The sequence below is a fragment of the Bombus terrestris genome, chromosome 15 (genome assembly GCF_910591885.1).
Source record: "Bombus terrestris chromosome 15, iyBomTerr1.2, whole genome shotgun sequence".
Taxonomy (NCBI): domain Eukaryota; kingdom Metazoa; phylum Arthropoda; class Insecta; order Hymenoptera; family Apidae; genus Bombus; species Bombus terrestris.
Window position 1 is genome coordinate 997,901 of NC_063283.1, and position 16,124 is coordinate 1,014,024.

Below are 16,124 nucleotides of genomic sequence, written 5' to 3' on the forward strand. Positions count from 1 at the left end.
CGTCCATCTCATACATGGTACGAGAATATCCATTAAATGTTTTAAATTTTTCTATAGAATAAAAACAGAAAAATAGAGAACCTACCGAAATAAGTTTTTGCGCACAATTGTATTATCACATTTTTTGTTTTTAATAATCGGTAATAATTTGTAGCACATGCAGCGTAATTTATAAAAGCACAGGTGTAGTTAATGGCATACACAAATGCTAATACTAAAATATTAAGTAGATAGAAATGATTTTCTTTAGCTTTAATTTCTCGATTATTTAAATATTTAATGAGTTACTTCGGTGAATTGTCTTATATGGATAACAATAAGCACAGCGTGTACTTCACCCTCACATGTAATACTTGGTGGACACAGAAGCATCGCTGCTAATCACCGCATTTATAAATTAAGGTCAGTCTGCACATAAGTAACACTTTAATGCGAATTAGTCGGATGTTACTCTTTTTAATTATAAATTTGAGACTTTTATCAAAATTCTTAATAATTACATTTAAATTTAATTTACAGTGAAATTATTTTTAACGATAATAATATTTTTAATATGTTAACTTACGCATTAATCTGGTTTTCAGGATAATATGGTTGAAGATATCAATTTATCTACTGAACAGGCAAAAGATGATTCACCACAACCACCACCAAGTACTCCGACAAAGGCACAAAAGCTACCATCACCATCTTCTATGGTAACTCCTAAAGCAGTAAGACATAGTCTGGCTAAATCTCCTGAAACGGTACAACCAAGGAAAAGTTCATCGCCTCTTGAAACTACAGAGGTAGAAGATGGGAACAAACAGAATTCAAGTTCAGAAGATAAAAACGTAATAAAAAGCAGAACGGCGAGATCTCCCATAAATTTAGATTCTCTTAATAATCCTCGGTTAAAGAGCCCGGAAAATAGAACAGCGAAATTGCCTATTTCCCCGAGTACTCTTAATCATTCTGAACTAAAAATTTCCGAAGAGAAGACAGTAAAATCGTCGGTTTCTTCGCGTTCTTCTAACTCTCGTTCGAAGAGCTCCGAAGAAAATATAGCGAAATCACCTAATTACCCGCGTCCTCCTAGTAGTTCTTCGTTAAAATCTTCAGAAGACAGAGCAGTGAAATCACCTACTTCCCCGCGCCCTCCTAGTAGTTCTTCGTTAAAATCCCCAGAAGACAGAACAATGAAATCTCCTACTTCGCCACGTCCTAGTAGTTCTTCGTTGAAATCTGCAGAAGACAGAACAATGAAATCTGTTACTTCTCCGCGCCCTCCTAGTAGTTCTTCCTTAAAATCGCCAGAAGACGGAGCAACGGAATCTATTATTTCCCCACGTCCTTCCAGTGGTACTTCGGTAAAAGGTGTAGAAGACAAAGCAATGAAATCTCCTAATTCTCCGCGTCCTCCTAACAGTCTTCGATTAAAGAGTCCAGACAAATCTTCCTCTCATATGTCTAGAAAAGCATCGCCAAGAGAATTACGGCTTCCGAAATTGGCACCCTCTCCTACACCACAAGAAACTGCTATAGTTTCTGAAATTAATACTAAAATTAGTTTACCGAAATTAACAGAACGTGTTACACATTAAAACAGTGTTTCATATATTTCAAAATAAATTTATTTGTTATCGAGATCTTTCAGAAGAAGAAGTTTCCTCGAACTATGAATGATTGTTTGTGTAAATTGAATCTAACAAACCAGTCGATATGAACGAAATATTAAGTCGATAAATATGCGCTTTTTGATTAATGATTTTATATTATTTTGATGCAAAACTCTTTTAAGTAGTTGTAATATAAATTATTGTAAGAAGAATGGGAAAGTGAAAGTGATGAAGTAAAAAGGAAAGATTGAAGTACATATTTCTAATTCTAATTCTTTCTAATAAAAACAATCCTATTTTAATGTCACATCTTTTATTACAAAGGTGGTATTTTGATTAAGATCGAGAAACGTAATATTTACAGCACTTAATATCGTAAATAAAATTTTGCAGATTATAATATGAACAAAAAATATTTATATATTATCAAGAATATATGTATTGTTATGAAGAATAATAATAATTAAAGGTATAACAATTTTTAAAGTAACGTATACATAATAAAGTATGTATAAATGATTTTTAATGTACATATCAAAATATATATCTTTGTTTTAAAAAACGTATTCAATATATCGGAATTAAAAATACAGCTTAATATAAGATTCCAAAAATATATGTTTTAACAATTATATTATTGGCAGTTTTACATTGTATGAAGAATTACAAAACACGTAGTAACTTAGGAAATAATATATCTAGATCAAGTTTTCTTTGGCAGTGGTGGTGGAACTAATGTAACTCCAGTAAAATAGGGATGACTCAATCCTTTTTTCGCTGTTATCCTTTGATTAGGGTCGTAAGTCAAAAGTTTCTGTTAAAATATGTAATATTAAAACTAACATAAGAAGATTCGATATTTATTTTTAGTTCTTATCAAAGCGAATCTTACCAAAAGTAAATCTTTGGCATCGGAATCAAAGGAAGGTACAACTTCGTCTAGAGGTCGAGGTTCCCACCTTGGAAACATTGATGTGTAATCACGTAACTGTGACACTCCTGGCCAAATATTCTCATCGGGTGTACCTAACGTACGGAATATCCTGAAAAGTTGATCTATTTCTGAATCGCCTGGGAATAAAGCTCTTCTAGTTGCCTGCAAGAATAATGCGACTGTTTTGAAAAAGTAAACTCATTATTAAATCTTCCGGCGGCGCAGCGTGCCGATGTTCGGTCGGAACGGTTAAATAAATGACACTTCTCTTTTATACAGAATTATTATATTATTAGAACTATCATTACCATTTCTGCAAATATACAACCTAGACTCCAAACATCTACTGCATTGGAATACAATTTAGTTCCTAAAAGTATTTCTGGTGCTCGATACCAAAGGGTTACTATTTCATGAGTATATGTTCGAACTGGAACGCCAAATGTTCTGGCTAATCCAAAATCTGCTAATTTTATGTGGCCTTCCCGATCTATCAACAGATTCTGTGGTTTTAGATCTCTATGTAAAATACAATGAAGATGGCAGAAGGAAATTGCTTTCAATAATTGATACAAATAACTCTGTAAACATAAGAGACCTGTCTTTGAACAATGCATGCATTTATTTTCAACTGTAATTTTTTTTGCGCAATACCTTGACGAGAGCTTGATCTAATCCTCCTTTCACAGAATCTAATAACTTTTTTAAATCTTGTTGTAAAAATTCAAAAACAAGATAAAGATGATTGTCACCATCTACCACATCAAATAATTGAACAATATTTGGATGTGTAAGTTCTCTTAATAATGATATTTCCCGAATAGCAGTGGATGGGACACCCTCGCTTTCCCTGATGTAAATTAACATTACATTATTAGTTACATATATTGATCACCAATGATAGATTATAATATTGAGTTATCCTTTTCCTTCAAAAAATTATAATAAATACATTTATTTACACATAAAGCAATTAATAAAGATGTGTAAGTGAGTTTTAATAAATCCAAATAATAAGTGCAGTATGTAAATTGTGTAATTAGTATAAAATTATAAATTTGTATAAAAATAGGTATCATTGGAAAACAAATACACAGAAGAAAATCCCATTTACATATATGGTAAACAAATTAAAAGGTTTAAAATTAAAAACCAGCTGAGCATGACACAATGGGACAAGCTGAATAATGTGGTGCTACGAAAATTTAGTGTAACGTGGCCCCTGCAGATTCAGCTGACCCCAATGTGTAAGTTAGCAGATGTGTTAGCAATGCATATAAGCAAAAGCTTAATCAATATGGTATTTTATTTCACTATCTCCAGAAGTTATTTATATAGTTAAATAAGAATGATCGCATAACAATAATTCTGTAACCATAGATACGTGCAAATTACTTAAATGTGTGCAGGATAAACAAACTATTAATTCTACAAAAATATATCTTCATTCTGAAGAAACATATGATTTCAATTCAATAACAATTTTGGGTTATATAGTATAACCTATTACCTAAGGTACCAGATCATTTGAATATATATTTAAAGTATATAATATCCAGAACACTGAAAAAGCAAAACAATACTATTTTCTTATTATGAGACAAACAATTCATATAATATTAGTAATTAAAATAATTGTTTTCTTTTATAAATATTAGATGTACATTTATTCAACATATATACAAGTAATATATACATTGACTTTTCAATCAAAAAATTGATTGAAAAATTATTTTGCTACAAGTATGAAAATTAGGAATATTTATTAGTTATATACTAGTTATTCTATACTAACAAAGAAAAAATAATACCAGTGGGTATCCGCCTAGATTAGAAACATAGACTCTATAAATAATTTAATAGATTTCGAAATATATATCGTGCAGATTCTAGTAACTTAAATTGTTATTAAAAGTATTATATGTCCATTTTGCGGTTAATGTAGTATGCTAACAATACAACACCCGGCAAAGATATACATTAAATTAAGGATTCCAAATTTTTATATATAAATATTACAATCGACGTACGTCTCAAGACGAATTTTTTTAAGTGCCACCAGCTTTCCAGTTAACTTATCTTTGGCTTTATAAACCACCCCATAGGTCCCTTCCCCTATTTTTTCAATCTTGACGAAGTTGTCCATAACCTCAACGTCACGTTCGACGTTGTCACTACTGTTTTGACACTCCGTCGTAATTGCAGATTTTTTATCACCGTTCCGATATTTTTCGAAATTTTATATCGATAAAAGTCGACAGACAACAACAAAACTTTTTAGTAGCCGTTTTATTAAAATTCTTTGTTTATCAACACCAATAACCCACTTGACATGCGTGCTTCGAAGTAGCCATTTTTATTAAAATTTAGAACAATCGATTCGAGGAATCGATAGAATTACACGATTGATCGCTTTATTAAATAATCACTAATGTAACAGGTAAACGAACGTAATAATACACACATTTAGTTCAGTTTAATTCATTTAATTGCTTAATTATATAGAACATAATTATGATTAAATATATTTACTAAACATTTCAATAAAATGTAACTGAAATAATCATTGACCGTAGACAATTTTATTTGCAAGTTTTATATATATGTTTATTTGAAGAAAAAACATTACAAGATGGAATAATAACAATAACCGTCAGTACCAGAAATGTGATAATTAAAACTCGTCGAAATTAATCGCAGCATATAATTTGTTATGTTTGTAAATATTCCTACATAAATATTATGTTTGTAAATATTCCGATTAAAAAATATTTAAATCGAACGAAACATTTTAAATTAATGTTAAGTTAGTGTTAAATTAATGTTCTTCCGGTATATATCTTAATATCCTACATCGTTTATGTATTTTTATATCATATTCATATTAATACTAACGTAAATATATCTTTCTTCAAAAGAAATGTATTTAATTAATGTTTTTGTAGCTTTAAACATAATTAATATAATTTATAACCATAAATAATCATAATTAATATATAGAAAAACTTAAGATAGTAAAATATGCATGTGTCTATATCATTAATTCATGTTCTTGTCAATCTGTGCTTTCGCTATAAATTATCTTGGGATTTCTAACGAAATTTGAAAACATCATATCATGTGAATTGCGTTTTCGCTTTCGAAATAATTACATGTATGAATTATATCATTGCATATATTATTTATTGTAAGATATATGTATTTATTTATACTCTCTAATATGATATTCCACACTTAGAAAAATTATATGACGAATGTTAAGTATACATCATAATTAATTCATAATTACAATTATTAATTTATATAAAAATAAAAGAATATAATAATTGGAATGTTAGGTTAATGTTTTTATTAAATCTTCACTGCATAATTCTTTTCACTAAATTGTTCGTCAATTTCTTAAATAATTCTATTTACTACTTAAAAAAATTTATGTGTTTTATCATGTTATTTCTTATTTAAATTAAAAAAATGTTACTGCTTGCACAAAACAAATCAGATGTGAATATGCACAATGTAAGCATTTATTTTAATAAGATATTTATTGTATAATGCAATATATAATTAACATTTCAAGTATAATAGATAATTATGATTGTTTTTTTATTTAAAATTTAAATTAATTATAAAATTAAATAAATTCACGTAAACATTGAACATTTTAAACTTCTAAGCATAATTTGTTAAAATAATGATATTTTATCTTTAGGTAGAATAATTCAAAAGCTTTAATTGCAATATTTTTTAAACACATTACATATAAGATTTAGGAATACAGTTTAATAGATCCTTATAATGAAAGAAGTAAGTATAAAGATTAGAGGAAGCAGATTATAAATTAAAAATTGGTAATAAAGTGATTTTGAAACCATTATTATACATACGGCAGTATTATGATAATATCTCAAGATTAAAGAATTCTATTAATTATTACGTTATACTTTATTGTAGGATTAATGTTTGATTCATTAGCGAAATATTAACTATTAATACTTCATAATACACAATGAATGTATTCTTTCATTATATTTTGATAAAAAATAATTTGATCTAAATTTGTCTGATTAGTTCAAGAAAGAAATATTTATTTTGAAAATTTCACAAATTAAATAATTTGCGAATGTATATTGCATTGAGAATGCAAAAATATAATTTTGAAAAATATTTATGATTATGATATTTAAATTGGAAGAATTTATGTAGATATATATATATTATATAGATATAACATAAAAGGATATACGTTTTCTAGAACATACCTGAAATCATTTCTTTTAAAAGCTTTGTTGACAGAAAATAAAAATTTGATAATGAGAATTAGTGAATCATATTATAAATTATGCTGCATAAATAAATAAAGTTTTATAGAAACGCGCTTGCACAAACGTATCTAAACATTAAACTACAAGGCGCATTGAGGCTTAGTACGATTGTTCTAAATGGATGACTAGAGCACACATTTTAACTATTAGTGATCTATCCGTTCTAAAAATCTATAACTGTTTCATTTGTGCTGTTTCGTTTTTTCCCTGTTGAGCGTTATAAACTGTAGTGAAATACCAACAGTTTCTCAAGAATTATATGCAAGTATTATATGCAAGATGGTATTTGTACTATGAAATAAGAATTATATCTTGGCTATTAAATAACCTAATATTTCCAAATGCAAATCAAAGCGATCAAAACTTTGATTACAACTAATTCACCTATTACTTATTAGAATCTAGTTTTAATTTGGAAAAATATTTGTATTTAAATGATATAAAGTATGTTGAAAATAAATAAAAGTATATTAAGGAAAAATAGCTTTTGAATGTTGATATAGTTGATTTCTGTAACGTTTTGCCAAGAAAGCTGCAATCACCTGGAAATTAAATGTACATGGTTTACACCACAAACCAATCAAATTACTTTTTAAATTTAGTAAGACTAGTACATATATTGAATTACATAAATGCGACATGATGGTATGTTATACATAAAATGTGGCTGATAAAAAATATCCTCTTAAAAATTGATATATAAAATAGAAAATCACAACATGAAACCACCCACCATCTATTAGGAGGATCATATGAGGTGACAGAGGACATGGCGATGGTGTTAGACTAGAGGAAAGCACTAGGATTAGCTCGTGGATCTTTCTGATTCCTGTATCGCACGGTCAACCAAACACCAACAAACTGCAATGGGTTCACAGGTTAATGCTTACTAAGTAAATCACTGTTATCTCTAACAAAGTGAAACAATTGAACAAATGTAATGCTTTTAAGCATTTAACATTGCATTTTTTAAGTGAGCACATATCAAATACATATGGTATATAAAATAGTTCATAAATCCTTACCTCTGTAAAACTGAAGAACAATCCTATGCTGCCACATAATTTAAAGGCATAATCAATCGTAGATTGTAATTTTTGCATACAAGATGGGCATTCACAATCAGTATTTGTAGGATATTGGCAACAATATTTCTAAAAAATTAAAACATTATTATGTTATTAAAATTAAACTTATTTGTTATGTGTTAAATTATACTTACAATTTTGCAAGATTCAATAAATGGATCTGAATTATTCATATATGTGATTTCAGTACCGTTGAAACCACAGCATTTGAAAGTTTCTTGAACCTTATCTATTAATTCATTTGCGTGCTTCCAACCCTAAAATTAATAAACTAAATATTTGTCCTACTATCAGGAATAATGATGTATATAAAATATTAATATTACCTGTTCTGCTAATTGTTCTTGTTGTTTGGTATTAACGGCAAGGCAAGCACACGCGATACTAAATTGGATTAAGAACAGTAGAAATAAAATAAGCATGTACTATAAGGATGTTATTAAGGATTATAATAAGAATATTATGTACAAAATGTTTTTTACATACATAAATATATATGATAATACCAACAAGTATGATATTACTTACATATTGTAAATCTATAAAAGGATACAAAGAATAATAGAACTTGATGATGTTTAACAGCACCAATCAGTCCAAGTATAGAAATTAGAATCAAAATAACACCACATGCTAAAATACCTCCAATTATAGGAAGGTTTGTGACTAATGCAGAAGCTCTTCCATAAACAGCTACACCAATTAAAATAAATGCAACAACCTAAAATATTAAGATATAATTTTCAGAAATCGCAAAATTAAAAAATGTGTTGGAAAAAATTTAAATGTCAGAATTTAATATCATGTAAATTCATAATTTTTAACATTCTGTGTATACATTTATGATGATTATTATCACATTTTTTGCAGTTACATTAATTATTAAAATAATTGGATGTTGCTATATGCATATAACGATATTAAAATATTTAATTTTCCATATAGAAATGCAATTAAAATATTATTTCGTAGCGCGCATATTATAGGATTTGATAAAATATCCGAGGCTGAAAGTAAAATACGATTGAAACGAAATATATTTGTTCAAAAGTTCGGTGGTGTACGTAGACTTGTTTCCGGAAATTCTGCTTACGATATAAAGGATGTTTAAAGCCGTCAAAGCATTTTTAGAGCACGTAAAACCACCACACATCTTCGTATACGGCCTTTGTTCCCTTTGGTGTAGTCACCCGTGAGGATTCGTTCAGTCGTCGAATCACTGTATTTGAAGAATTTGAATACTTTATTGTTAATACCACGGATTAATAAGAAAATCGCATGTGAGTTAACTGGTACAATGAAAAAATACCTCACTACCCTTTCGCCGAGGACAGACAATTTACGACTGCTAGCACTGCAACGGCTCGAATACATTGGAACGAGTTCGACCTCTCGACGTCGCAGCTTCGGGCGCGAAATTTCAGAAACAGATTCTTCCCGCCTGATAAACGCATTCATCACACATATTTCTTTATAAATACACTATAATAGTGTTAATTTGTATTAGTATATTTATACAAAATAAAAAGGTACAGAATACGATAGAATGAATTACGTTTTTATAATTTTAAGGTTCAAGTGGTATGTAATTCTAAAATGTATATTGAAAAAATGAAAATAATTTTTTTTAATAAATATAAATTGATAAAGCTCTGATAAACTTTAAACTAGGATGCTTAATAATTTATATGAATGTGTTTGTTCTTATCGAATAACTACGTTTTGTAATTGCTAAGGTAAGTTAAAATTCGACGTAGAATGTTCTTTATGTTTCTAAAGAGTAGTTCGTTTCCATGACACGAAAATATAGCCATCATAAATGTATCACGATAACATGCGCAGAGATTAAATATTCTTCACACGGAATTCCAATTAAACGTCAGAGATAACATATATATGTATGTTTATTTGCTCGTTATACATAAGACTTTTATAAAATATTTGGAAGATATTTGAGTTATTACCGCTCGAACGTTTAGTATCATAAATTTTAAACACCACAATGATATACATTTGTCGTTTGTTTGTCGTGCTTTCAAATTTCGAAACGAATAAAATGGAAAGCTCGCATATTTCTAAGATATAATTGGAACTATTTAAAAAACAATTATATTATTAATACACAATGTAATAAATTATGCGTATAATATAATGAACTAATAAAAAATTGTAACAACAATTTTAAGAGTGTATTAACTGACAACGAAAAATGAATTATTTCTTTTAAGTACTTAATTTGTAATTCCTTTTAAAATATTAGTTTGTTTCGATTCATATTACCTTGAGTAACGTATAGATCGTTTCAATCGTGTAAAATTTACTTTGTGTATTTTACTTTTGCTGATATATGGTATCTTATGAGGAATTTCATCATGAAAATCGTACTCTCGTAAAACTGTTCGACAAGATTTGGACGATGTCTGTCAAAACAGTTAGAAATCATCTTTGAGAGCTTTAAAGAGGAAATGCTTGGTTTTTGTTCTTATTTTTTGCACAGCAATCTTCGTTTTTTTTTTTTTTTTTTTTTTACAATGACTCAGCTTCCTCGAATAACTCGTGCGAATTTAATTTTTAATAGCATTTCTCTGCTTTTTGTTCCTCCAATAAGAGATACCATAATGAAATACGAATTTAGATATTCTAAGAAACTATACAATTTACTTATTCTATTTCGTTACTATAACCTTTCACTTATGTATATTTCATATTGTTCCCATCTTTTCGACAAATATTTTGTAAATGAAGTACCCTGATACGTAATGATAGTACGTAATCCTGTCTAACAGATAGCTGCTATGCTTCGGCTATTTTTAATACATTGAACGTGTAAACTATAAATGTTTCATAATTACTAGATTCGTTATCAGTCTTGTTTGATCTTTATATTTGCAATCTCGATGCTTGTATTCGACAGTAAGTACAGTTTACATTATAATTTCTAGATTACTATGTTCTCCGATATCCTTGTTTCTTCTTTCTCTAATATTTCTAATAGTATAACATTATATCGTGCTCTCAATTACATAATTTAACAAGCACAATAAGTTTATATCTATAAATGGACTATTTGTGTCTATAAATGGACGGCTACTTCTCACAGAAATGGTATTATTAAAATTTCATACTCTGAATGTACTGTGTATACGATGGTGTAGTTTCATCAATGCGATGAAAGTCAGTGGAACGTCAGGACGGTCGATGCTTAAAGTAGAACACTGTGTATTTTAACATTTCATTTCACTCTAGTACTTTTCAACGGTGCCTGTATTTTACCACTGTTGAGAAAAATATACTGATATTTCATTTGCGTTTTGAAGAAGGAAAAGTATACGTATATTCAGCAGTCACGTTAATCGATACGCTTGTATAAAAGTTAGCATATTCGCGAGTATATGGCGATTTTTTCAAATAATTATATTAAAAGAAATTCTTTACATATTTAATATTTATATCTTTCGATAAATTTTGTAAAATCTTTATTAATAACTTTCGATAAATAGTTAAGCGAAACTTTAATAGGCCGTTCGATTTAAAAAAGTAAATAAGCGAAGAAATAAATACTGAAGTTATAAATATTTCGAGCGTATACCTCCTCAAATTCTCTCTTTTCCTCTTCTAAAGCTTTCTTCCTTTTTATTTCCGTGTCTCGAAAATATCAATAGGTTTCACTAGTCGTAAGGAGGGGCCTGCGTAAGATTCAATTGTGATAACAAGGAAACTGATAAACCGACATATAAAGTGTAGTACATCGTGAATAAACTCCCATTCTGTCCACAATGTTTTAGAAAGAGGTACGAAGAACAAGAGCGTAAAACCGTCGTTCTTCCTGGTGGCATCGTCGTGTTTCATCGTTATCTCTGTAAATATCGCAATAAATACCTATTAAATCGTTCATCAGAATTTAATGAATATTTTCCGTTCCCTATAATCTAATTTGACTGATATTTCTTATCGATAATTTAGGAAAATATTTTCATTAGATGAACAATTATTTTATCGGATGAAATAGGAATGATTTTGTATTTTTTTTTTTATAAATTCTATAATTTATAATATTTAATTGAACTACATGTACTAACTTCGTGAAATGTTACAGTCCGTAAAAGAAGAAATAAGAAAGATGAACGAATCGCGCATTAAGTGGTGGCCGCAATATTTAGCAGCGATTACAGGTAATTACAAACCGTTAGCAAAAGAAGAAATTAAGTTTTTCATTTTAACATTTATTTAATAATAACCATGTATTGCTGTTACAATGATTACACTAACCAACAAGATTTTAATATTAACGTTATACTGGTGACATTACGTTGATCATTGAGTGTAATTAATGAAGTGCTGGCATATGTAAACGTATCGTTTTATGCAATTTAATAAATTAAATTTTTAATTTTAATAAACATTAATTTTAAAAGATACGACAAACGTCGTTAATTATAAAGTTGGTAAACAAAAAATGATATATTTTAATATTTGCTCGTGGATTTTTTCAACCGAGGAAAGATTAATTACAAGATAACATTTCTCAAATGTGTACATAAATTCCAGAACTATTTTCGACTCACAAAAATAGGTACGATAACAAAACAAGATCAGAATATAGATTCCATAGTTAAATATATCTCTATTTTCATTTATTAATCGATTAAGCTATTAACCGCTATGATTATTTACCTTATTCTATTTTCATTTTTTCCCTGGTACAGCCACCTTATCTATGGCAACTTCCGGTTCTCATATAGGCTGGACATCACCGATTCTACCAAAATTAAAGTCTTCAGAGTCCTATATGCCAATAACGTCGGACGATGCCTCGTGGATCGCTTCGTTCGTTCTTCTCGGCTCGATACCTGGCAATATTATCGCAGCTTTCATCGTTGATCGACTGGGTCGTAAAATGTGCCTCCTGCTTGCAGGAATACCGCTGACTGTTAGTTGGATTTTAATCATCGTAGCCTGGTGCCCTTACGTCCTCTACATTTCAAGATTCATCGGCGGCATAGGGCTCGGCGTGGCTTACGTCGTTTGTCCTATGTACATCGGTGAAATCGCTGATAAGGAGATCAGAGGATCTCTGGGGTCTTTCATAAAGTTAATGGTAACTTTTGGTGAATTATACGCTCACGCGATTGGCCCATTCGTGTCGTACGAGTGTCTAGCTTACAGCTGCGCTGTAATCCCCATAATCTTTTTCCTGACGTTCGGTTGGATGCCAGAATCTCCTTATTATCTGTTGATGAGAAATCGCGAAGATAAAGCCATGAATAATTTGAAGTGTCTTAAGAGATACGCGACGGAAGATCAGTTAGAAGAAGACATAGAACAAATGCAAAAGACCGTATTGCGAGACCTCAGCGATAAAGGAAACATTTGGGATCTGTTCAACACCCCAGGTAATAGAAGAGCTGTTGTGATCAGTTTCGGCCTCCAGCTAGTTCTGCAATTCAGTGGTCTAGCCGCTATAGAATCGTATACTCAAGAAATTCTCGAGGAGGCTGATACAGATTTATCCGCTGGGATAGCAGTGATCGTTCTAAGTGTTCTTCAGTTGATAGCCGGTATCGGTGCGGCAGCTTTAGTGGACAGATTAGGTAGAAGGCCACTGCTTCTTGTCACTACTTTACTCGGTGGATTGTCCTTAACAGTCACCGGAACGTTTTACCTGCTAAAACACTACATGTTAATGAATATGACCGGTTTTGGTTGGGTTCTTCATGCCTCTGTTATATTTTACGAGCTCATTATCGCATTAGGTTTGAATCCATTGTCCTACATGATGCTCGGAGAACTTTTTCCAACTAACGTAAAGGGAGCTGCCGTATCTATAGCAAATATGTGGGCATCTTTATTGGCGTTCTTTGTTTCAAAAATGTACCAAGTCATTTCCGATTCTTGCGGTGTTTACACCTCTTTCGGTTGGTTCGCGGTCAGCTGTTTTCTTGGTATTGTTTTTATACTGTTTATGGTCCCAGAAACTAAAGGAAAATCGTTGTTAGAGATACAGGAGGAATTAAATTGTAAAAAGAAAAAGCAACAGAATAATCGAAAGATCCACGTTAATACACTAGCTTAAATCAGGTGAATGATGAAACGATGGTTTCGATTCGTATCGATAAGTTAACCAGGTAAATTTCACACGACTAATAGGATCAACTGGCATTCGATTTGTCATAATATAATCCTCTAAGAGTTAACGAAAGGGCGAGGTCGATGCCGGGGAAAATGAAGAGTGAAAATAATGTCAACTATACGAAATTGAAATATTATTGAATTTTTGAAACGTATCGAAAAATATTCGGAACGAACAAAGAACCATCGTTTCAGTGAAAATATTGAAAATCTCTGAACAGCTTTTTTTTAAAGTACGTCTCCCTCGTATTTTCTGAAATCTATATGACACATACATGTATCAAGTATATTTGGTGTTAGACTGAAATTCATTTCTTTTTAAGCTCGAGAAATGTTAAGGCCGTTCGTCAAATTTCAATCCAAGAGGTAATTTAACTTATTGTTTCTAATACCAAGAAGTGAAATTTTCCGAAAAACGACGTATTCTTTGTATTTTTTAATTAATAATGTAGGGTGTAAGATTTTATCTTTTTAAGCGAGGGCCCTTATATTCCACATGAAGGAACTTTTTGCTTCGGTCGAAATAACAAGATCGTTAAAAAGGTTTTCGATTAAGAATTCATCGTTGATCAGCGAAGACGGTGCGCGTTCTTGGTGAATTCATTTAAAAAATCATCTACGCTAGTAGAAACAAACACAGGTACTACATATATCTTTTATTGTTAGTCAAACATTTACACAGAAATCGTACGTTATCCCGAAAATAAGTAATGAAAAAGAGATAGTGTGATTTAAAGCAGATTTATGCGAATATTTGTCGACCGTTTATTATAGTTGTTTATCCACTTATGTGAATATTGATCGATTATTTAGATTATTCGCATGAAACGTACGATGAATTTTTAATCGGTATATCAATAATAACCGAAGCAATTTTAATGGAGGACAAATGCGAATTTTTGTTACACATCATTTCTGGAAATTAGTTGGTAAAAATTTCCAGAAATCATGTTGTATTACGAGTGCGCGTTACTTAGGGCCCCAATTGTGAAAAGAGCACACTCGCATGACCATCTTCTTTCCCTTTTAGGCAGGGTTAAACGTTGAGACTGATAGATTTTAATTAATCGTGAAGCGCATATTTATTTATCGCCAAACGACGTCACATTATGGCAAAATACTGAACTGATTTATTACGATGACAGATTTAGAAATAACGAGATTATCAAATTCTTATGAAATTATTCAATCCGTGGATTATCAAAATATATAGAAGCGAAATGTGAAGTAGCTCGCTTTTAGTTGAACTGTTAGTTTAATCGATACGACTATAACGCAATTTTAATAAAAATATGACTGTAATTTAACCGATTTTTATCTATACGAGAAACGATTCTCTTTAAGTGCCAGAGTAGTCTACGGATTAAATACAAAGATTCTGAAATGTTCCTTGTGATTAGTTTGGTGATTAGAACCATCTTTTATCCCTTTCAGGCAGGGTGCAAGAATAATAATACGATTAAATATATTATCAAAGCGCGTCGCGAATATTATCGCGAGTATTAAGAATTTCGCGCACCAATGGCCCTGATGCAAGATGGATTTAGGTGAGCACCGTAGCATGACTAACTTTATTTATCCCTTTTAGGCAGGGTGAAACATATTACTATAAGAATAGCTTCGGCGCAGAATATAATCGGCCCGATTATAATTAAATATTTCTTATTATTAACGTCGCTAATGGCAGACAACAAACATTACATATGGAACGTATGGTTTTATCATAAAGTAACCGTATGATCGAATCGATATTGTCATCTGTTACATCGATTTTTTATCCGCTTGTCGATAGCATATGTAATGAATTTATATAATATCATGAAGCACAATGTACTTATTGTAAAATGGTTTTACTCTTATTCTAAAATGTTATGTTCACGCAATTGCACGACTCTCTACAAGTCCCTTTAAGGCAGGGTGCAAGACTTAAACTTAAAATGTATTTCTTACAGATTTCTACAATGTAGAAGTTTGCAATTTACGTTGACAATAAATGTTATTGATTGAAAGAAAATTGAGAATTATTTTATTTACAAATTCGTTCGTTCATTCC

The 16,124-nt window shown here is 30.3% G+C and overlaps 4 protein-coding genes across 5 annotated transcripts in view; 2 read left to right on the forward strand and 2 right to left on the reverse strand.

Moving 5' to 3' along the window:
* LOC100643713 (microtubule-associated protein 4) overlaps window positions 1-1,857 on the forward strand; it is a 34,062-nt gene extending 32,205 nt beyond the window's left edge. The window contains exon 10 of the mRNA XM_048412784.1: window positions 585-1,857. Within this exon, the coding sequence (XP_048268741.1) occupies window positions 585-1,583 (999 nt within the window). The 3' untranslated portion in view covers window positions 1,584-1,857. The remainder of the gene's footprint in view (window positions 1-584) is intronic.
* Window positions 1,858-2,214: 357 nt separating this feature from the next.
* Window positions 2,215-4,900, reverse strand: LOC100643829 (cyclin-dependent kinase 2). Its single transcript, XM_003400951.4, has 5 exons — window positions 4,563-4,900; window positions 3,187-3,382; window positions 2,841-3,113; window positions 2,491-2,694; window positions 2,215-2,412 (listed from the first exon to the last, which is right to left on the reverse strand). The coding sequence occupies exons 1-5, from the start codon at window positions 4,676-4,678 to the stop codon at window positions 2,302-2,304; spliced, it is 900 nt and encodes a 299-aa protein (XP_003400999.1). The 5' UTR covers window positions 4,679-4,900; the 3' UTR covers window positions 2,215-2,301.
* A 2,169-nt stretch (window positions 4,901-7,069) lies between these two features.
* On the reverse strand, window positions 7,070-9,400 carry LOC100643956 (tetraspanin-13). 2 transcript variants are annotated; one of them, XR_007226587.1, is made up of 8 exons: window positions 9,252-9,399; window positions 9,036-9,161; window positions 8,496-8,663; window positions 8,269-8,367; window positions 8,077-8,199; window positions 7,880-8,008; window positions 7,588-7,715; window positions 7,070-7,396 (listed from the first exon to the last, which is right to left on the reverse strand). XR_007226587.1 is itself a non-coding variant. In XM_003400953.4 (7 exons), exons 2-7 carry the CDS (start codon window positions 9,093-9,095, stop codon window positions 7,325-7,327), a joined length of 651 nt encoding a protein of 216 aa, XP_003401001.1. In that variant the 5' UTR covers window positions 9,096-9,161; window positions 9,252-9,400; the 3' UTR covers window positions 7,070-7,324. The 2 variants fall into 2 exon arrangements, 1 of the variants encoding a protein (XP_003401001.1); XM_003400953.4 differs by lacking the exon at window positions 7,588-7,715 and having other exon boundaries at window positions 9,252-9,400.
* A 2,134-nt stretch (window positions 9,401-11,534) lies between these two features.
* LOC100644225 (facilitated trehalose transporter Tret1-like) lies at window positions 11,535-16,085 on the forward strand. Its single transcript, XM_003400955.4, has 3 exons — window positions 11,535-11,801; window positions 12,039-12,114; window positions 12,649-16,085. The coding sequence occupies exons 2-3, from the start codon at window positions 12,063-12,065 to the stop codon at window positions 14,013-14,015; spliced, it is 1,419 nt and encodes a 472-aa protein (XP_003401003.2). The 5' UTR covers window positions 11,535-11,801; window positions 12,039-12,062; the 3' UTR covers window positions 14,016-16,085.
* The last annotated feature ends 39 nt before the right edge of the window (window positions 16,086-16,124 follow it).